Here is a 23,482-nt window from a genome sequence, read left to right on the forward strand (position 1 = left end):
ACTATCTTTAAGGTGCCTTTGCATCAAGTTCCCTGGCTTTATTTTTCAGGTTAAAATAATTTAAATTTATACCTTCTTGAATTTCCCTGTCAACAGATACAGTCAAGAAACATTAAAAAAAGTTTATCTTCACAAGGAACAAACACTAAAGATATTAATATTTTGCCTACCGAGTTAGCAATGACTTTAAAAATTATAATACTTGGTGTTCACAAGGATGCAGGGGTAGGAAGTGCCTTTCTAGAAGACAATTTGGCAGTGGTTCTCCTCTCTGTCAGAGATCTCACAAATCTCCAGCTACATGTAAAATGCTGTCTTCACTTCTAGGAGGAACTGACCCTGTTGCTGATATAATCCAAATATAGCTGTCGATTAATAGATATATCAACATCAAATATTTGGGGCCAATTACTGTTATTTTAAATATATTTGGGGCACCTGGGTGGCTCAGTTGGTTAAGTGTCTGCCTTTGGCTCAGGTCATCATCCCGGAGTCCCAGGATTGAGCCCCATGTTGGGCTCCCTGCTCAGTAGGGAGTCTGCTTCTCCCTTTGTCCCTCACCCCACTCAAAACCCCACCCCGCTCTCTCTCTCAAATAAGTAAATAAAATCTTTAAAAAATAAAAAAAAACATTTATTTTTGAAGTTTAGTTAACACACAATGTTACATTAGAGATGGACAACACAGTGATTTGACAATTCTATACATTATACAATGCTCACCACATAAATGTAGTTACCACGTCATCTCAAATTTATACTTCTGAAATTTTTTTCCAGTTAACAGATTTGGAAATCAACTATACAAAAGGCCATACCAATTTTCTGAATAGCTACAGGTAAGCTAAGTGAATAAAATATCACTACTATGGAAGAAAACTATACAAAAGTAATCTATTCAACTGAGAGGCCTGATGATCTGCCAAAGAGTACTGTAAGGGGACTACACAAATCCATTTCTGAAGTATGGATATCTAGTTTCACATGTTTATTTCCCTGAGAGAAAAATATCTATCCAAAACATTACCTGTTGCCCAAACTAGACAAGAGTACTGCTGTCACTCTATTAGTAACATCCACCTATACAAATGGCTTTTACTTATTTCTAAAAAAAATTAAGGTGCCTGCCTCCTAAGAAACATACAGAAGAGTCTGGTGATGTATTTATCTGGAAATGATACAGCCGAAACATCCACTGCACTTCTTCCCATTCTCACTGCCAGCTTTCATTCAAGCCCTCACCTCTTCTTGCTGGACTCCCATAATAGCTTCTGGCCCCCTGGCTCTACTGTTCCATTCCATCCTATGCACCAATGCCTCCTAATGGTGTGACTTCCCTACTCAGAAATCTTCAATGGTAGAATTTTTAGTGACACAGAAAAACGCTTAAGATAGAATAAATGAAAAAAATTCACAGGCTAAAACTATATACTATAGTCTCGGTTATGTTAAAAAGCATGTTTGTGTATGTGTATGGACAGAAGCAGAAACATAAACACAACATCCATACACAAAGGGAAAAGAGTGGGGCAAAAAACACATTCAGTGTTATTTCTTAGTGGTAAGGTTATAGTTTTTACTTTCTTCTTTATCTTTACAATTACAGATTTATGGTAAAGTCTCTTTTAGTAAGTATCTCTATAAACCATCTATAATGAACACATAGTTAATGTTATAGGCATTAAAATCCTTTTTTTTCAAGATTTTTATTTATTTATTTAAGAGAGAGAGAGAGAGACAGAGAGACATGAGCAGGGGGAGGGGGAAAGGGAGAAGCAGACTCCCTGCTGAGCAGGGAGCCCCAAAATGGGACTCCATCGCAGGACCCCAAGATCAATGACCTGAGGCAAAGGCAGACACTTAACCGACTGAGCCACCCAGATGCCCTTAAAATACCTTTTAAAAAACATTTCACATGCTTCCATTACCTTTACGTCTAACTCCTCACTCCCTAGAATTCAAGGCTCTTCTCAATCCAGTCCCTGTCTCCTTCCTTGTCTTATTTCTTATGAACCTTGATGTAACCTGGGCTCCTTACGAACCAGATTAGATCACTCCCACCATTCCTTGAGCACAGCTATTCCTTCAAACTCTGTTTTGCTCTGAATATTCACTCCACCTGGAATATGGTCCCTTCCCACTCCCACCTAACAAGCTCCTATGTGTTCTTTAAGGCCTATTTTCAATGATCCAGAAATAGCAAATACTACCACACCTTTTCCTCTTGTCCATGGCAGACAACACTGACTTCTCTGAATCCAGGCTCCTTCTCAAAATCCACAATTCGATGGCCCTAAACAATCCTTACTAATCAGTCCATGTTTATATACAAAATGAAACATACCCGCCATTCCTATAGCAATCTAATGTAATTACCCTCTTCTCCCCTACCCCACAGGTCTTTGTACTCTTAAGGAGCTTATCTCCTCTACCTTCTATTAAGAATCACTTACTTAATTGTCTTACCTCCCTTTCCTACTAGATTTTAATCTGCACAAGGGCAGTAATTATGTTTTATTCATCTTCATATCCCCTGCAGAGGCTTGCAGGAGGTCAGCACTCAAACAGTTGCTGAATTGAATACTTCATTCTTTTCCTATTATCTCATCACTCAAAATGGCCAAATATTTGCAAGTTTTATTTTAAAACAATTAGATTCTTCTTGAAGAACGACTGATGAGTCAAGTTTACTTCATCAGTTTTAGCCAACTTGCCTGCCTTAACTTAATAAAGCAGTGTCTGATCTCACACAGTAACCTGCAGAGTCAAAGGATAGAACAAGAGAAGCTGAGATGAGAGAACTGAGCCCATTCTGAGGGGGCTTATATCCAGGTATGGAAGTACTGAATTAAACTACCACATTTTTAGAATTTTTTCTACCAATATCTTTAATCAAAAGCAAAATGTTATTTCTGACAATAGAGAAACTTAAGGACTCTGAGCATCAGAAATATATATCTTGCTTTGAAGAGGGATTTAAAAAACTGGGGAGATGAAAAGGAAAAACAAAAATCTAAAACATCAAGCAAGGCATCAACAAAGTTAGGCAAATAGTCTGGTAAAGTCACAATAATGTCTTACCTAAATCAGAAACCCAGTTCAAGAGATATGGTCGAAGAAAAGCTGGTAGTACAGTAAGACTCATGCTGCCATCTAGAGGTTAAAGGCTAGACGATTTTCCTCCTCAATCAACTGCAGTTAATTTAACTTCTATTATAGAGGGAGACTCAACAGGCCTTATAAAGTAAGCCAGACAAGTATTTCTGCTGTCAAGCCACAAAGAAGAATATCTAGGCTGTAAGAGTCCCAGTTTTTCTCCCCTTTTCTTCCTTCATAGGCTAAAATAAAAAATCTAAAGACCAGAGTTAACTGTGCTTTAGAATTTTATGTAGATGGGAAACAATTTCTAGATATAAATGGTCCATTTTTTTCCCCAAAAAATTATATGCCTAGGGGGTAGAGAAATCTACTATACCACAGGCTAACTTGGAAGTTCTCCTTTGGTACCATCTCCCAAGAATGCTGTACCAAATAGTTTCTGGTACAGACAACTTCATCAATGTAGACTGATGGGATGAAGTACCAGGAGTGGGGACATCTCAGGCTTTTTACAATAAAATGTTCCTTTTAAAAACTATGGTAAGTGATTAAATTTAGCCAAATAACAGTCCCACTGAAACTTCTAAATGAACACACAGGATTAGACTATAAATTAGTAAAAAAAAAAAAAATCAAAATAAGCTAAATTTCATAAAGCTTTTCTTAGGTGAAATTATTTACATTAGTAATTGTTTAGTCTATCTTTTCTTTATACCACTAAGTAAATTTCAACCCAGATGAAGTAAATGAGTACAAATTAAATTGAGATTTTAATTTACTTTGTAGTATAAGATAAAGCGCAATTTGCAAGAACAAATGCATCAAATTCAACATCTCTTCGTGATAAAAACACTCAACAAAAAAGAAAAGGTAATTTCCTCAACCTGACAAAGGACATCTACAAAAAACCCACAACTAACATCATACTTAATGTTTTTTTCCTAAAGTAGGAAGAGGACAACGCCACTTCTATTCAACCGTGTACTGGAATTTCTAGCCAGGGCAATTAAGCAAGACAATAAAATAAAAGGCATCCAGATTGGAAATGAATAAGTAAAACTATCTCTATTTGCAGATGACATGATTCTGTATATAGAAAATCTAAATTCTACACCTGAAACTGGAATTTAAATAAAAACTTGGAAAAAAAATAAAGCACCAATGAACAAACTGAAAATTAAATTAAAAAGACATTAACACTTATAACATCAAAAAATAAAATACTTAAGAACTAACTTAACAAAATATAAAACTTATACTTTGAAAACTACAAAACATTACTGAAAGAAATTAAAGACCTAAGTAAATAGAAGACATACTATATTCATGAGTCATGCTAATATCAAGATTGTTCAATGCAATCTCTATCAAAAACCCAGCTGACTTCTTTGCAACAACTGACAAGTTAAAATTCCTACAGAAATTCAAGAGACCCAGAGCAGTCAAAACAATCTTGAAAAAGAACAAAGTTGGAAAACCCACACATCCCAATTTCAAAACTTACTACAGAACTACAGTAATCAAAACAGTAGGGTAGTGGCATAAAGACAGACTATAGATCAATGAAGCAGATTTGAGAGTCCAGAAATAAACCCTCACATTTATGGTCAGTTGATTTTTAACAAAAATGCCAAGACAATCAATAGGAAAAGAATAGTCTTTTCAATAAACAATGTTTGAAACAAACGGCTAGCCACATGCAAAACAATGAATCTGGATCCTTACCTTACACCATATACAAAAATTAACTTAAAATGGATCAAAGACCTAAATGTAAGAGTTAAATAAAACTATAAAACTCTTAGAAGAAAACACGGGCATAAATCTTTGAGACACTGGATTAGGCAATGGTTTCTTAGGTATGAAACCAAAATACAAGCAACAACAACAAAAATAGATGAACTGGATTTAAACAAAATTTAAAAATTTTGTGCTTCAAAGGACATCATCAAGAAAGTAAAAAGACAACCCACAAAATGGGAGAAAACTTCTGCAAAGCATATATATGATAAGTGACCTGTTTCTAGGCTATATAAAGAACTTTTTTTGTTTTTAAGATTTTATTTATTTATTTGAGAGAGAGAGACAGAGAGAGCACAAGCAGGGGAAGCAGGAGAGGGAGAGGGAGAAGTAGGCTCTCCGCCAAGCAGGGAGCCCGATGTGGGGCTCGATCCCAGGATCCTGGGATCATGACCCGAGACAAAGGCAGCCGCTTAACCGCTGAGCCACCCAGGTGCCCCTAGACTATATAAAGAACTCTTACAACTTAATAATAAATACACAAATAATCCAATTTAAAAATGGGTAAAGGATCTAAACTGTTTACTGATATCTCCAAAGAAGATATACAACTGGCCAGTAAGTACATGAAAACACGCTCAATATCATTAGCTATTAGTCAAATGTAAATCTGAACAATGAGATACCACTTCACATCCACTAGGATGAATGATAACTTTTGAAAACAAAAACAAGTACTGGCAAGAATATGGAGAAACTGGAATCCTCATACACTGTTGGTGGGAATGTAAAATGGTGCAGCCAGTATGGAAGACAGTCTGACAGTTCCTCAAAAAAGTCAGATGTAGAGTTATCATATGACCCAGGAATTCCACTTCTAGTTATAAGCCCAAGAGAACAGAAAGGTAAATCCACACAAAAACTTGTAAATAAATGTTTATAGCAGCATTATTCATATTAGCCAAATAGAAAAATTCCAAATGTCCATTAACTGGGAGATAAGTATAATGTGGATAACTGGTGGATAAATATATATATAAAATGGAATATTATTTGGCCATAAAAAGAAATTAAGCACTGATACATGCTACAACATAAACATCGAAAACATTATGTTAAATGAAAGAAACCAGTCACAAAGACCACATACTGTATGATTCCATTAATATGAAATGTCAAGAACAGGTAAATTCATGAAGACAGAAAGCAGATTAGCTGTCCCCTAGAAGAATGAATGCTAATGGGTACAGTGTTTCTTTTTGGGGAGATAAAAATGTTCTAAATTGTGGTGATAGCTGTACAACTCTAAATATATTAAAAGCCACTGAATTGCACAGTCTAAGTAGGTGAATTGTAGGGTGTGTGAATTATATCTCAACAAAGCTGCTATTAAAAAAAGAAAAAGAAGGGCACCTGGGCTGCTCAGTCATCAAGCGTCTGCCTTCGGTTCAGGTCATGATCCCAGCATCCTGGGATCGAGCCCCGCATCGGGCTCCCTGCTCGGCGGGAAGCCTGCTTCTCCCTCTCCCACTCCCCCTGCTTGTGTTCCCTCTCTCGCTGTGTCTCTCTGTCAAGTAAATAAACAAAATCTTTTAAAAATAAATAATTAAATAAAAGAAAAAAAAGAAAAAAGAACAAGTGCATCAGAGTCCCAAGCTTTAGCCTTAGTTTCAAATGGCATGATCCTGTGCTTTCCCAATTTTCACACTGAATATAGCCATTAATTAGCTCCATGAGGGAAAAAAAATTTTTAAAGGGTAAAAAGTGTTGAGAATCAGTGTTCAGTAGGGTCACAATGATAGTTCCATTGGTCTTTTTTTTTAAGATTTTATTTTTAAGTAATCTATACATCCAACATGGGGCTCAAATTTACAACCCCAAAATCAAGAATCACATGCTCTATCAACTGAGCCAGCCAGGCACCCCTACTTTCATTGGTCTTAGGAATAAAGCAACCAATGGACTGTTGAAAAGACTAAATCAGGATCATGTCCAGGTCATATCAGTGATGGAATAAGATTCAAGTAGAAGATAAAATCAAACCATCATCAACAAGCTTCACCCTATTTTTACTATGTGTGGTTGATCATCCAGCCACTAGACAAAAAAATTCCTGACACTACAAAACCCTCAAATGTTACTTCTCATCACTAAAACACCAACTATCCAAAAAAGAACAATTTCCAGAAACTTTCACCTTTTCAGTTTTAAGTCAATGGATTTCATTAGAAAAATTCTACCATTTCACCCGAAGTCATGAGCAATTGATCACTCATTCAATCAGCAAATACATACTTGTGTGTTTACTACATTCCAGGTACTCTATGGATCAGAAAGACAGCCCAAAGTATGATTCTTACCTGAAAGAGTTACAATCAATCAAGGGATAAGACATGTACCAAAATCTCCCAGAATGGTAAAAGTGCCACACAAATGAAACAAATGAACTGCTCTAGGAGCAATTTGAGAGGTCAGGAGAGTTCACTTTCCAGATAAGGAATGAAAAGGAAACGCTGATCAAAGAGGTAAATCTGGAACTGAACAGTGAAGGATGAATAGAAGTTCTAATACTAGAAAAAGGTCAGGGAGAGCTTTCTGAGGAAAAGGAATAGCATGGATAGACTTAAGAAGATGGGCAAGTGTTACAGGAAGAATGAGTATCTCAAATGGGAATGGTACATGGTGTTTGGGTAGGGGAGAAGTAAGGAGGAAAACTAGTCAATAAGCTAGGGCCAGAGTGAAGAGGATTTTGAATGCCATGCTAGAATATGAATTTGATCACATGGTCAATAAAGTACTAATAATGACTTATGAGCAAAGGACAAAAGAAGCAAATGATACTTTAGAAAAATTAACCTGAGAAGGGTAAACAAGATGGCCTGGAATGGGGTGGTAGAGAGGCAGGGAGACTAGTTAAAGACTGCAATAGTTCCAGAAACAGGAAGGACACTGAACTCAGAAAGAATGAAATGAAATTCTTTATATGGTAAGGCAGTTTACAATTTTTCGTATTTCTATGTATTTCATGAGAATTTCATATTAATTAACTGCTCAAATCAAGCCAAGGGTCCCCATCATGACAAACTTTAAATGCCTATACAAAAAATTACTGCACTCCAAAATCCCAAAAGGGTTATCTGAGACATAATCACGTACCAAATCAAAGGGCATGGTTCATCTTCCAAAAGACACAATCTAGTTACTATCAGCCCTAGAAGGTACACATTAATTCTATACTAACATACAACAATGCTCTAGGGAAGTGACAAACAATCATGTTTTGAGGACAAATATTTTTTGCATTTCTTTTCTTTCCATCATCTTTATCAGTGCAGATATTTGCATGAAAACAGGATCACTGGTCCTTGGGGATTCATCAGTTCCTATTGCTTATTTTTCATCCATGTCATCCTCTCAATTAATGCAGGAAAGAGGATTGAGACATCGAAACACCAGATTAGGGTGTCAAGTAAATGTCAACCCCTAGAGTAGATGAATAATCTGTAAGGACAAAAAAAAGATCTTGTTTTTATGCAAATACACTATATACAATAAACCAAAGAGAGACTATACCCAAGAAGTCCAATACATATCAATATAAATCTTTCCAATTCTATTAGCTAAAACTATTTTCTATATGTCAGTTAATTTGTTGTAATCAGGGAAAAATGACAAGTTGCAAAGCATTGCCACAGAAATTGAAATAAGGCTGAATTTTGAACCAGAAAATAATTTTGAAAGATCTCAGCTGTGCTCATGGGACTCATATGGCAGAAATGAGCATTTGTTGCAGAATTTTGGTTCAGTGCTTAAGGTGGCTGAGTTAGGCGACGGCAAATCCCCACCTACAATGTCTTAAGTTTTAGAAATACAAACGCTTAATAGTAATAATGTTTTTAACTGTGTGAATTAAAAACTAAAACAAACCATACCAAGTTTCTGATTCTGTGGAAAGCCATTAAAATAAACTTTACTGATGTTTAGGGGAACCTTTATTCTAAAAACTGATAAAGAGAAAGATTCATTTATTCTGTAGAAACAGCTTTCAAGGTAATAATAAATAGTTGATAAGATAAAGTCCTTTGTAGAAAAATTCTATCTAATAACAAAAAAATGACAGAATTAGAGTATTACCATCTGGCAACCTGTAATAAAACAGGGGATCTAGGCAGTTACCAAAGGCTGCTAAAACTCTCGTGTAAGGCTGATAGAGAATTTTACAATGAATAATAAAGCTAACAATGCCTTCATCAACTAATTAATTTTAACATCACAAAGAGAGACAGGCAGACGTGATGTACCTTCTGATGGATGTATACAATACCATTTAGGAAATGGCCAAAAACAAAATAAAAGAGTCAAGCTGTATCTGTGCAAGCTTCTAGATCTAACTACCAGGAAATAAAAAGCACTACCACAGAAATGTAAATAGCAAAATCCAGAATGTGGAAAATTCTACAGAACAAATAACCAGTTTAATAAACAGCAAGGGAAAATAGAAGGGAGATGGAACCATGACAGATGAAGAGAGATTTAAGAGACATATCAATCAAATACAGTGTATGAACCTTACTTAGGACCTGATTCTAATAAACCAACTGTATAAAGACAATTATAAGTCAACCAGGGAAATCCAAATCCTCATTAGCTATTGGACGATATTATGCAAGTTTGTTAAAATATTTTAGACATAAAATGGAATTGTGGTTATTTTTAAAAAGGTGAGGGAAGGAGACAGATCTTGTCTTTTGGAAATACATACAGAATTATTGGGCAATGAGGTAATATAATATCTAAGATTTGCTTTAAAATAATTATGGGAGGTTGTATAAGTGAAAGAGATTGGCCATATGTTGACTATTGAAGCTGGGTCATTGGCTCCATGAGGTCAGTGTTCTATTCTCCCACTTTGGTATATGTTTAAAATTCTCCATAATAAAAAATGGGGGAAAATTTTTATCTTTCTCAGTAGGAAAGCAGAAAAAGAAAGACTAATCACAGGAAATACAGCAATTTCAACTACAACTTACTAGAGATAATACTGTTGATAAATACATTTGGCAATACAGCATCTTCTTGATATAATGAGCATAAAATTTATTTCATTAAAAACAACTGACAGAGAGATAAAGGATTATTTATTATTACAGCATTTACTATCCAGAGCTAGTAACAGAATCAACTTTTATATTACACCAGCCTAGCATTCATGAATTTAATAATCACAGATTTGCCTTTCCATTATAAACCCTGGGGGTCCATGACATACATGGTAAATATTAATTTTGCCAACACATAAATTTTAATCATGAGAAATAAATGACCAGTAACAAGAGGAGAGTCAGGAAACAATGAGTGAACCTAGTAGACCACATAGCAACCATAGTCTGTTGTTTCCTGCTCCTTGATTCATGAAGTGATTAAAAAATATTTTCTTGGTAAAAGAAAGCCAACTGTTAATGACAGTGATGGAATATAGAAAAAGATAAGGAGGCCTAAGGAAGTGATGACTATTAGTCAAAAATTAAAAGTTTCTTAAATGAAATTTTAAAGTGAAATACTGAATTTGACAGTAATTTAAATCAACAATGTAAACAAATCCTCTATATGCTCTATAAATAAGCAATTAATGAAACTGTTTTTGGAATTGTTCTAATCAGTGCAAAACTTGCATGTCTGAAGAAAATTGTAAGCTATTATAGTCTCTCACAATTGTGGATTCATGAAGGTGTCAGGAAGTACCCATTGAGAACAAAGTTCTAACAACTGTATTTATGTTGAGTTTCTCTTTCAATTACAAAGTGAGAATTCCTACAATTCTTTTCCCAGTTTTATAATGAATACAGTATGGGAAAAAATACAATCTATAGAGAAATAAATGTATACTAAAAGAACGGAGAGCAGACGGGAACAAATGAGAAGTTTTAAAACATTAGTCATGACAGTAGATTACATTCTTGGCCTGCTATATGGTCCTTCCTTTGGGGAACCAATCCTCCCTCCCATTCCATGGGATTTGAATCAGACTAACCCCTCTAATCTGTGTCTGCATTCTGGACCCAGCTTGGCCCACTAGGGTACTCCATGCTAACTGGCTAAAGGACTGGTTCTAAGATAGGTATTTGAGTCAAGATGGTACGGTCTGAGTCCTCCCCAGGATCTTTCTTTTGGAATGTTCAGAAAAGACATTCTTTATTTTGGGATTATGAGATTTAAAGACACATTAACTGAAGCTCCTTTTGGCCACCTTCCCCAGGGCTAGTTCAAAGAACAAGACTAATGCAAGAGCCTTGAGATGAAAAACAAAAGCAAAAACGAGAGCACATCCCAAAGACATCATTAAAAGTCAAACATCTAGATACCCTCAAAGCTATTTCTACTCCTGAAATTTTGATTTATATAAACTAATAAGGTCTCTCTTTTCCTTAAACTACTTTGATTAGACATTCTATTGCTTTAAACTGAAAGGGTTTCCAATGTACTTTCACTACACAGAGAAAAATAACTTGTTACTGAGTAAACTCAGTAATTATTCCAGTATATTACATCATAAAAGGAACTCTAGATTACAGCGACTTCTTACCTTCACAATACTTAGTAAAGATACTTTGAATTACAGCTAGTACTCATTATGAAATACACAACATGCAACCCTGAATAAATGTGATCTGGGTACTCACACTCATCCAGCCCCAGCTGATAGGCCAAATTCTGTAGGCCTCGTACCTTCTCCATCAAATTAGCTGTGGTGAGGCTCCCCAGTTCTGAAACAGAATCATTTATTTCAATACCGTATCTTTCTACTGTTCTCTAGTTAACAATCCATTCAGGTTTGAAATCCTTGTTATAAAAGTTTTCAAGCTTAATTCTTATCTAATAAGTAGAAAATGGATTCATCTCTCTTCTTATCCAATCATTCCCTTTACACACACACACACACACACACATACACACACCCCAGTGAATTTTTCCTACTGTTACAAAATGCTTCAGATGAACTTATGTTTAAGGCACAGGTCAATTTGTATGGAACATAATGCTATGATCCCTCATTAAAAATTTAAAGTTTCCTTAGAAAATACATACTGATGAGACATTATATAAATGTCCATTTGGAACATTACAACAATGAACCTGAGATGCCCTTGAGACTTAATTTTTCCATGGTTGGAGGAGGGGATCTGCATTTAAGCATTTCATGCAGAACAATGAATTACTTCTGAAATCAAATAAAGGTGTTATTTTTCTCCCACTTATCATGCCACACTCATTATCCATATCTGGCATAAGTAGACTGCCGTGATCTGTTCCGCTGCTTAAATAGCTCAAAAATGCCAGATTTTTACCTTAATTTCAGTCTATTACTTTACAACCATCATGAATCTTATCACCGGAAAGATAAAAATTAAATAAAGTAGAGCAAAATCAAGGAAAATTAATGTTTTTTAATTTAAATTTCTACTTTGTGGTTGAGTTCCAAGTCATTTATCAAACAACAATATTCACTACTTATAGTATTCTTTATGGGAGAAATTGATGGGATAGAAAGAACTAAAAGACAGGTCTTAACCTACTAAGGGGTTATCAATTAACAGTACTGACAACAATATATAGCAGTAACTTCTAAATAAGGCACTTGGGTAAGATTGGTAAGAGACTAGACTTAAAAGATCAGTTTAAATTTTAACTCTTTCTAATAAATCTTGGTTAAGTTAACCTCTGAACCTTGGATATCATCATACCTAATTCACATGACATTTATGAGAATTAAATGGGAAAAATTTATATGAGAGCTTTTGTCGACTACAGCATTACACAAAATAAAGTTAATATTAAAGGAATTTAGCAGCAGAAGAAATCATTCTGAGTGGGTCCTGAATTGAAGGGATTTATACATATGGAAAAGTAAAGATAAGCATTCAGACATGAAGAACCATGAATCAGCTTGATTAAGTAGGCGGTTTGACTGCAGCAAATACTTGTAAGGGCACAGTGAGAGAAAGCTGGAAAGGTGGTTTGTAGAGGAACGTAAATGTCAGGTTAAAAGTCAGAGGTCACCAGCATTGCTTACCTTTCAACATGTCAATGTCATCACGTTCTATTTCAGCCATCCATTTGGGTGGAGAACTAGTAATAGGCTGTCAGAATATAAGAATATATCCACTCAGATACATACAAAATGTAAAGAAACTGTAATCTTCCTTCTTATAGAAAAGTAGCTTGTCACAGAGCCTTCACGTTGTTTGAAAATACTGTCACACAGCCTTCAGGTTGTTTGAAAAAACTATAATTTTGAAATTATAGTTTCAAAAACCCAGATTTCTCTAGGTTCAGATATGACCTACAGTTACCTTGCAAAATAATTCTGCTCATTTTTTACAGCTGGTCTCAAAGTAATTATCTTAGAAGAAAGGTCTGACTATTATTACTATTTCACGGATAAGAGGTTAGTAAAGCAATGAAAGAAATTACTTGAAATTCAGTTCTGATAAAAGCCTCCAACTGAACTGTTTGAGACAATCAGGAAGTAACATTCTCTGGCAGAGGGGAAGATTCATAGAACGATGTCTCTCTCTCTCTCTCTCCCCACACACAGACACACACAGACACACAGACACACAGACACACAGACACACAGACACACACACACACACACACACACACACACACACAGGAATATTACTCAACCATTAAAAAGAGGGAAATCTTGGGGCGCCTGGGTGGCTCAGTCGGTTGAGCAGCCAGCTCTTAGCTTTGGCTCAGGTCATGATCTTGGGATTAAGCCCAGTGTCAGGCTCTGTGTTCAGCAGGAGTCGGCTTGAAGATTCTCTCCCTCTGCCCCTCCCCCCACTCGCATTCACCATCTCTAAAATAAATAAAATTAAAAAAAAAAAAAATGAAATCTTGCCATTCGTGACAACATGAATGGACCTAGAAGGTATTATGTTAAGTGAAAATAAGTCAGACAAAGAAAGACAAATAGCATATGATTTCACTTATATGTGAATCTGAAACCAAAACAAACGAGCAAATAAAAAACAGAAAGAGACTCATGAATACAAAGAACAAACTGGTGGTTGTGTTGGGCGGATGGACAAAACAGGTGAGAGGGATTAAGGGGTACAAACTTTCAGTTATAAAGTAAATAAGTCACAGAAATGAAAAGAGCAGCATAGGGAATATAGCCAATAATAACGTAATATACATAATTGTTGATTCAGTGTTATACACCTGAAACTATTATATGTCAACTATACTTCAATTAAAATTTTTAAAAAGAGGAAATACTCAATTTGTGAGAAGACTGTGATGATCATCACTTCAGATTTCATTTTACTGTAGACATTTTAGGAAACTAGAATTTTAAGTTATCCTCTCATTTCTCAAAAGTAAACTTATAAAATATGAAAGAGAGCCCATTTTTGGAATAACTTTGAGCAACAGTTTTCAATCCTAGTTGCACATGAGAATCATCTATGGAACAAAAAAATACAGATGACCTGGCCACACTCCAGATGCACTGATTAAGAATATTGGAGGTGGAATGAGGGTTCAGTGGAGAGAACAGAGCAAGGGATATTACATATGTATTTTTTTTTTAATGTAATACCGTCCATTTAACTTCAAAAACATTTTTGTATCCTAAAAATACAAAAGAGGTAACAGAACATTGCAAATTGTGTTTAGTACAGGTTCTTGAAATTTCATTATTGCAGTGGCTCTTTACAGACAACAAAGAGTTCTACAGTTCGTTTAAAAACAAAGTTGAAAACTACTACATTTAATTAAAAAAGATCCAAACACTTTTCATACCAGTGGACCCCCCTCCTTTTCCACAGGTAAGAATGGCAGCAGAAGGCTATGTCACTATACACACGAACAAGACAACGTGAGGCTCAATGAACACCCACTGCAGTGTTCACAGGTCTAGCCTCACAGCACACATCCCAAGCTACAACCATTACATATGTTTAGTTTTTAAAAGCTCCACAACTGCACACTGATGATTCTGTTGCATGACTGAGAAACATTATTTCAGCTTTGAGTCTTTTTTCTTTTTTTAATTAACATTTGCTTGGTACTATGTGACCAATGCATCGTGTAATTTCCAAATCAACCCTATGAAGCAGGTATTATTATCCTCATTTTACAAATGAAAAAAACTGACGTACAGGACTTGCCTCTGGACACACAGCTACTGGAGCCAAGATTCAAACCCAGGAAGTCTGAGTTCAGAAACCACTACTCTATACTACCTTTCCTAGAAGGCCATTGGTCAAATTTGCCATTTTTACCCACCAGTAGGGAAACATACTATACCAGGGGATGTTAACCTGGGGTCCTGGGATGACCTAGAAACAAAACTTAGGGAAAAGGGGTAGATATACAATCAGATTTTAAAAAAACAACATATTTTAATAAAAGTGTTTTTTTAATCCGCTTATTTCTATTTACAACTCAAAATATTTAGTTGTTACCAAATATAATTAACTAAACTGAAAAGTATGAATGAGAATGTAAGAAAATTAAGTTAGGTACTTTATACTCAATCTACTAGACAAAAGCTGATCTAATACTAATAGCTACTGAGTACTATTTATTATGTCCTAGGCACTATGCAAAGTATTTTACATGCATGATGGCATTTTATACTACAAATCCTATGAGGTAGTTTCAGATGAGAACACTAAGGCTCAAAAATGTTAGGAAACTTGCTCAGGTCACAGACAGTGAAGTAACAGATTCAGGACTCAAATCCAAGTGTGTCTGACTCCAAAACCCTATACCATCCTGAACTCTCAGGCTTAGGCCTTACTGAATGTTAAATGAGCACAGGCCAGCTTTCATACAACCCTAGCTCTTGAATAAATGGAAGGTTACCAAAATCTAAACTACCTCTGAACAGATACTCTCAAGGAACCAGAAAGCCACACGGCCTTAATATATTTTAATTTTATTTATTTTTTAAAGATTTTATTTATTTATTTGAGAGACAGAGAGAGAACGAGCAGAGGGAGAAGCAGAGCGAGAGGGACAAGTACAATGAGTAGCCCGATGCAGGGCTTGATCCCACGACCCCAAGATCATGATCTGAGACAAAATCAAGAGTCAGACACTCAACTGACTGAGCCGCCCAGGTGCCCCTGGGGGGGGCCTTAATATTTAACTCAGCACCTATAACTATAATAATAAGTAGAGAATACTAAGCACATAGCAAGGTACAGAAGATTCTTGAACTTTCATTGTTGCAGTGGTTCTTCCCTATACAGACAATGAAGAGTACTATAATTTATTTTATTTTTTAAAGATTTTATTTATTTATATGATACAGAGAGAGCACACACAAGCAGGAGGAGCAGGAGAGGGAGAAGCAGGCTCCCTCCTGAGCAAGGAGCCTGATGCAGGGCTCAATCCTAGGACTCCAGAATCATGACCTCAGTCGAAGGCAGACGCTCAACCGACTGAGCCACCCAGGTGCCCCTCTACAGTTTGTTTAAAAACAAAGTTTAAAAAATTTAAAACTACCTTTAAAAACAAAGTTTTAAACTACCTTTAAAAATGTTTAAAACTACCACACTTCACTTGAAAAGTGAGAGTTATATTACAAATCCCCAGTGGCATGGTTTACTAGATAGAGCATGAGCTCTGTAATAGATAGAACCTGCATTCAAATCCTGGTCTGTCACTCCCTAGAACTTGGGCAAGTAATTTCCAAGGTTCTCTTTCAGTTAGTGCTTTTAACACTGGACTCAAATGCTTCTGCATATGGTGTTAAAAGTATGGATGCTAGTCATCAGATCAGTGGATTCAAAGCCTAGTTCTGCCACTTATAGCCTATAACCCTGGGTAACCTACTTAACCTCTCTCTTTGTGCCCATTTCCTTATCTATAAAATTGGGATAATAAATAGTACCTATACCCTACATAGTTTTGTGACGATTAAATGATATACATGAAGTACAGAGAACAGTACCAGGCATACGGTAAGCACTATGTAAGTGCTAGCTGATACTACAATCACATTCTCCTGGTTGTGGGAATATAAGAGAATATATGGAGAGCATCAAGCACAGTGCCTGCTGCCCTGAAAGTACAAAGGTTGTGGCTCTAATGGATGTCTTCCTTTGCTTTTTGTTAAGCCACTGAGAAATTTCAAAATCTTGTAAGGAGGTATAAGATAAGGTCAATAATGCATCCCATAAACAAAAGAGAAAAGCTTCAAAATATTGGTTTGGGCAAGAAAGAATACTGGTGTTACATCAAAGATTTCAACTGCTTTACCTTAAAAGCTTTCAAGCTGAGAAAAGAGGCTAATACACAAAGGTCAAAATGCCAAAACAGAACATCTGAACAGAGGAAGACATTATCATCAACATGATGATAATGTACACAGATTTCCAGGGCTGTAGTTACAAACTGATTGGAGCCTATGACATTTTTCTTGAAAATAAAGAAATAGGAAATATTTGAGCTTTTATTAAGGAGCAAAACACTGGATAAACTTCATTAGGTAAGTGAAATATTACTTACACTTTTAAAGGAAGCTGCAAATTCAGCAACACCTGGTACTGAAAAGAAAAAACACATTATTTATTAAATAAACATTTCAGTGCCCCAGACATAGAGGATCCAAATAAGAAGAAGAAAACAGCCTTGTCGTCAAGGAGCTTATAGTCTGGAAGAGGAGGAAGAGTAACTCAGTAATTATAATACTGGTTAAGTGCTCCAAGAAAGATACCAGGCATTATGGGAAGAAAGAAAAGAAAAAGAAATCTGTATCAGACTGAGGGGGGCAGGAAAAGCTTCTTAGAGAAAATGCCTCAACCGAACTTGCAATGACAGGAGTTAGCTGGATGGGAGAATGGGAGATACACTATCTCTTACCAGAAAGTTTAAATTTCTTTTTTAGGTATGCTGTCCTGCCATGGATTGACAATCGGATAATTGTTTATTTAAATGCCCAAAGAGAAGAATCACATTAGAAAACAGAAAGATAAAAAGCAGATATTTAAAAATAAAATACTGTTCAACCTCACTAATAAAGAAATATGAACTAAAAATAATAAAAATCAGTAACATCCATGGGCACCTGGTGGCTCAGTCAGTTGAGCGTCTGACTCTTGGTTTTGGCTCAGATCATGATCTCAGAGTCATGAGATTGGGCAGCCCCCCTCACCATCCCCCCCCACTGCCGCGTCAGACTCTGTGCTCAGCATGCAGTCTTCCTGAAATTCTCTCTCTCCCTCTGCCCCTCCCCGCCCTCTAAAATAAATAAATAAATCTTTAAAACAAATCTGGTAACATCCAATATTGGTTAGTATGTGGGTAGATGGGCACTCTCACACACAGCCATCATCTTCCTTGTGCACAAAGATACGTGTTAAGTTGTTTATAATATCAAACAGTGGATCTTGGGTTTCCAAATAGGGTAGGAATACATAAACTACAGTTTATCTATTATAATGAAATACTTTAGGAGAATGAAGTAGATCTACACCTAGTAACATAGAAAGATCCATTAACAAATTACTAGGAAGAATAAGTTAAGCTACATTAACTTAACCATGTACATATGACCCCATCATTATACCAAAAAAATAAAATAAAATAAAACAAAAACCCAAAAAACCCAAAAAACCCTGCTGTATACTTTATAAATACGTATTTAGGGGTGCCTGGGTGGCTCAGTCATTAAGCGTCTGCCCTTGGGATCGAGCCCCACATCAGGCTCCCTGCTCAGTGGGGAGTCTGCTTCTCCCTCTCCCACTCCCCCTGCTTGTGTTCCCTCTCTTGCTGTGTCTCTCTCTGTCAAATAAATAAATCTTAAAAAAAAAAAAATCTTTAAAAAAATCTTTAAAAAAATCTTAAAAAAAAACTTTAAAAAATAAATAATAAAAATACGTATTTATTTGTTTACCTATATAACCATAAAAAAGGCCAAAAGGATTTGTACCAAACTATTAATTGTGCGTTTATAAGAGTGAGTGAAGGAGGTGAGGAACTGCTACTTTCTGTATCTCTGTTCTTTTAAGGCTCTCTATCATTTCCTGAGTCACACTGTGTCCTGAAAAAGTTAAACTACCAAACAGCTATTCTTAACATTGGACCACAGAATTCAGTCTCTTCCCTGTGAAGTAAAATCAAAATTTTAACCATTACAGTTAAATGATAACTTCAAAAATCTCTCTCAAAGTAGCACTGGGTTCTGCTGTATTGATTCTGATATCAAGAAACCAAAAACTTACATTGTTCTGGCCAAAGGTCTGGTGAGGCACGGTCAAGTTTTTCAAAACTTAGCAAAGATGCTTCCAGATCTGTCCCTAGAACAAAACACCCAGATGAGCCAAGAAGACACAAAACACATAAATTTACATTTTACAACATTTCAGTCTCAAAGAACACAACAAACTGGAAACTTCACTTGGAAGTCTAGAAATCTGAGTTCTTTTTTTTTTTTTTTAAGATTTTATTTATTTATTTGAAAGAGAGACAGAGAGTGTGAGCGGGGTGAGGGGCAGAGGGAGAAGCAGACTCCAGGATCATGACCAGAGCTGAAGGCAGATGCTTAACTGACTAAGCCACCCACGTGCTCCAGAAATCTGAGTTCTATAACCACTGATACCGCTGGGGCATGATGTTATACAAATAAATCATTCTCCTTCATCAAACTTCACTTCTCTGATCTCTAAAATGGGAGCAATAGTTTAGTGGGGTGTTAGGAAAAATAAATATCAACAAACCCACCTGCATCTTCACTCATACTCTTAGACTTTTCCGCAATTAAGACAAACTCCCCTGCAGAGCTCTGGATGTCATTTTCTCTTGCTTTGTCAAAGACATAATCTTCAATAATCTCTCTTGCACAATCAAATTCTATCTTCTCTACTGGCTCCTACTCAACAGCAAGTAAGCCTGCTCTAGAATTCCCCTTCTTTGAAAAAAAACTCTTCTGGGACCCCATTACCTCCTTTCTCCTCCTTCATTACAAAAGTTCTTGAGTTGTCTATCCTGATGTCTCCACTTCTTCACCTCACATTCTCTCCTTAACCCAAGACAATCAGGTTTCTGCTCCCACATACATGGAGAGTGCTGTGGTCAATGTCACCTAATACCTATATTGCTAAATCCAGTGGTAACTTCTCTGTTGTCTGTGACTTCTTTGCAGCATTTACACACTGACCACTCTCCTTGAAAAACTCCACTTCCAGGGCCCCTGGGTGGCTGAGCCAGTTAAGCATCTGACTCTTGGTTTTGGCTCAGGTCTTGATCTTAGGGTTGTGAGATCAAGCCCTGCATCAGGCTTCATGCTCAGCGGGGAGCCTGCTTGAGATTTTCTCGCTTTCCCTCTCCCTCTGTCCCCCCACTCGCACATGCTCTCTCTCTCTCAAATAAATAAATAAATCCTTAAAAAAAAAAGAGAGAGAGAAAAGAAAAACTCCACTACCAGCTTCTGTTAAACCACTATGCTGGTTTTTCCTCCTACCTCACCGACTCCTTCCTTACTTTCCTCCACTCAGGTCCCAGCGCAGTCTGGCTTCATTCTTTACCTAAAGCCTCCTAAGGAGATCTCATCTAGCCCCATAGTCTTTACTGTCATTTATATGTCAATAACTCCACATTTATATTTCCAGTCCCAAGCTTTCCCAGAACTTCAGAGGTATAGCTATGAGGCTACTTAAACTTCTCTGCTAGAGCTCTGATAACTCTTGACATCTCTCACCATTTACATGTGTGAAAACCTTTCTGAGTCTAATAATTACGTTCAAAACCACCTCCATCTTGGGCGCCTGGGTGGCTCAGTTGTTTAAGCAACTGCCTTCAGCTCAGGTCATGATCCTGGAGTCCTGGGATCGAGTCCCACATCGGGTTCCCCGCTCAGCAGGGAATCTGCTTCTCCCTCTGACCCTCTTCCCTCTCGTGCTCTCTATCTCTCATTCTCTCTCTCTCAAATAAATAAATAAAATCTTAAAAAAAACACCCACCTCCATCTCAAGAAATAGCACCACCATGAACCCCAGTTCTCAAATCAAAACCCAGAGGTCATCCATCCTTCATGCCTCCCTTTCCTTCAATCTTTCATTACAATCCATTAGTAAATCCAGTAGTTTCCATCTTCAAAATACACCATAAACCAAATTAATTAACCAAGGAACCATCACTTCTCTCCCAGACTACTTCAGAAGCCTCTCAACAGTTCTCCCTTTTTTTTTTTTTTAAGATTTTATTTATTTATTTGACAGAGAGACACAGTGAGAGAGGGAACACAAGCAGGGGGAGTGGGAGAGGGAGAAGCAGGCTCCCCGCTGAGCAGGGAGCCCGATGTGGGGCTCGATCCCAGGACCCTGGGATCATGACCTGAGCCAAAGGCAGACGCTTAACGACTGAGCCACCCAGGCGCCCTCAACAGTTCTCCCTGCTTCTATTCTTACCTCTTCCCCTCTCTACCCAAATCTGTTCTTCACAAAGTAGCCAGAACCGTTTTTTTTTTTTTTTAATGTCAATCAGTTTGTGTGGCTCTTCAGAGTGAGGGACTTCTTCCCAGCTAATATCATGAATGTATATCGGCCATGCCCTAAAAATAATCATGCATGATCCAGCCCTTGCCTAATTCTTTGACACCACTTCTTCGCCACTCACGGCTTGGCACACAGTTAAGTGCTCAAAATTAATAACAATTAACATTTGTTAATTACATATTGTGTGCTCAGTATCCTAACTAGTCGTATAAGTTAATGATCTAAACAGCGATTCTTAACACTTTCTGGGTGAGTCACATCTCCAGAAATGTGGAGGCGGGGGGGAAGCTATGGCCTCATTCCTTGGAGAATGTACATATATATAAAATTTTTCAACATGTGTTTTTCTCTAACCTGAATTTTTTTCCCCAAATATTCTAAGGGAATTTCCAGCAGCATTCTAGTTGGTAAAGAACTCAACCCTAATAAATTGCCTTAACTAAAACATCCAAAAATGATAACAAAGAAAAGCTGTATGTAATACACAAAATGCCAACTTTGAAACTCCTTAGGAATGTTACTGATGGGAAGTTCAACCATAACAAAAGTGAGCTTATCAAGAATAGGATCTGATAACAAACAAGGGTGGCCTTATGATATCACAGTCTGGGGCATAACTCAGACTCTGCTATGAGTGTTACTCTCATACATTAAGTAATTTCAATGTTTTCCTTTTTTTTTTTTTTAAAGATTTTATTTAATTTTCAACAGAGAGAGAGACAGCAAGAGAGGGAACACAAGCAGGGGGAGAGGGAGAAGCAGGCTCCTCGCTGAGCAGCGAGTCTGATGTGGGGCTCGATCCCAGGACCCGGGGATCATGACCTGAGCCAAAGGCAGACACTCAACTGACTGAGCCACCCAGGCGCCCCTCAATGTTCTCCTTTTTAAAGATATCCCAAGCAGGGGTGCCTGGGTGGCTTAGCCGGTTAAGCATCTCCCTTTGGCTCAGGTCATGATCCCAGGGTCCTGCTGACTCAGGTCATGATCCCAGGGTCATGCACTCTCTCTCTCTCAAATAAATGAATAAAACCTTTTATAAAAAAACAAGTGTGCAAATAGAGTGAGTACGGAGATGGTTAGAAGACCAATGGAAAACAAAATGTTTCCAATATTTTTCATAGCCAAAAAAGGAAAATAAATAGAGAAGACAGGAAAAAATCAAATACAAGGAACACAGCTCTAAAATCTGCAAAACTTATAAATTATAAAAACAATTTAGTAATAAACTGAAAATTATAATAGCAGTTACTTCTACTTCTTTCACTTGGCTGATTTTTTTTAAAATTCTGGTTAAGATACACATAACAAAATTTACCACTTCAGCCATCTTTAAGAGTACAGTTCAGTGGCATTAATAACATTCACACTGCTGTGTAACCATCGTTACCATCCCTCTCCTGTATATTTTCATCATCCCAAACTGAAATTCTCTAGTCATTAAACAATAACTCCCCAATCCCTTAGCCAACTTTTTAAATGTCCTTTTTTTCTAGCAAGAAAAAACACATTTTAAGAGAGCATCCAGGAAAGAGAAGGAATCGCTTGCTCTCTCTTTTTTAAAGATTTATTTAAGATTTATTTATTTATTTAAGAGCGAGCGAGCAGGAGCACAGAGAGAATCCTCAAGCAGACTCCCTGCTGAGCATGGAGCCCCATGTGTGGCTCAATTCCAGAACCCTGAGATCATGACCTGAGTGGAAATCAAGAGTTGGCTGCCTAACTGACTGAGCCACCCAGGTACCCCAGGGAATCTCTTTTGAATCTGAACACCCATAATTTCTTATACAGTATGCACCTGTGCTCAAAAAACTTAAGACTAAGTTAAGCTTGAAACCTGAGACTAATAAATTATTTATGTAGATATTCTAAAAGGTCTCCTGCTTGCCAGACACTGTGCTAAACTCTGGGATATGAACAAGACACTTGGAATTTATAAACCAGCATGAAAGGGGCAAAGTTAACAGAATAACTATGCTGACAATGAAGGTAACGAGATAGTGAATAATAGTGAGGAGAGGCAACTCCAGATACTGTGTTCTGGGAAACCTTCTCTGAGAGGTGACATCTAAAATGAGACCTGACATGATCTCAGGGTCGTGAGATCAATCCCTGCGTAGGGCAGAAGTT

General features: G+C 36.8%; 1 protein-coding gene across 3 annotated transcripts in view; it reads right to left on the reverse strand.

The window, feature by feature from the left end:
- The window catches only part of LIN52 (lin-52 DREAM MuvB core complex component), a 113,576-nt gene that overhangs the window by 88,860 nt on the left and 1,234 nt on the right, over positions 1-23,482 (reverse strand). For 2 of the 3 annotated variants that reach the window (XM_027570216.2, XM_027570219.2), the window contains exons 2-5: positions 19,085-19,159; positions 17,370-17,407; positions 12,910-12,976; positions 11,519-11,602 (exon numbers count right to left, since the gene is read on the reverse strand). In XM_027570216.2, coding sequence (XP_027426017.1) covers positions 11,519-11,602; positions 12,910-12,976; positions 17,370-17,407; positions 19,085-19,159 — 264 coding nt within the window. Of the gene's footprint in view, positions 1-6,366; positions 8,340-11,518; positions 11,603-12,909; positions 12,977-17,369; positions 17,408-19,084; positions 19,160-23,482 lie in introns of those variants that run through there. The other variant, XM_027570218.2, reaches the window with a different exon arrangement.

The sequence above is a fragment of the Zalophus californianus genome, chromosome 6, assembly GCF_009762305.2.
Source record: "Zalophus californianus isolate mZalCal1 chromosome 6, mZalCal1.pri.v2, whole genome shotgun sequence".
Classification (NCBI taxonomy): Eukaryota; Metazoa; Chordata; class Mammalia; order Carnivora; family Otariidae; genus Zalophus; species Zalophus californianus.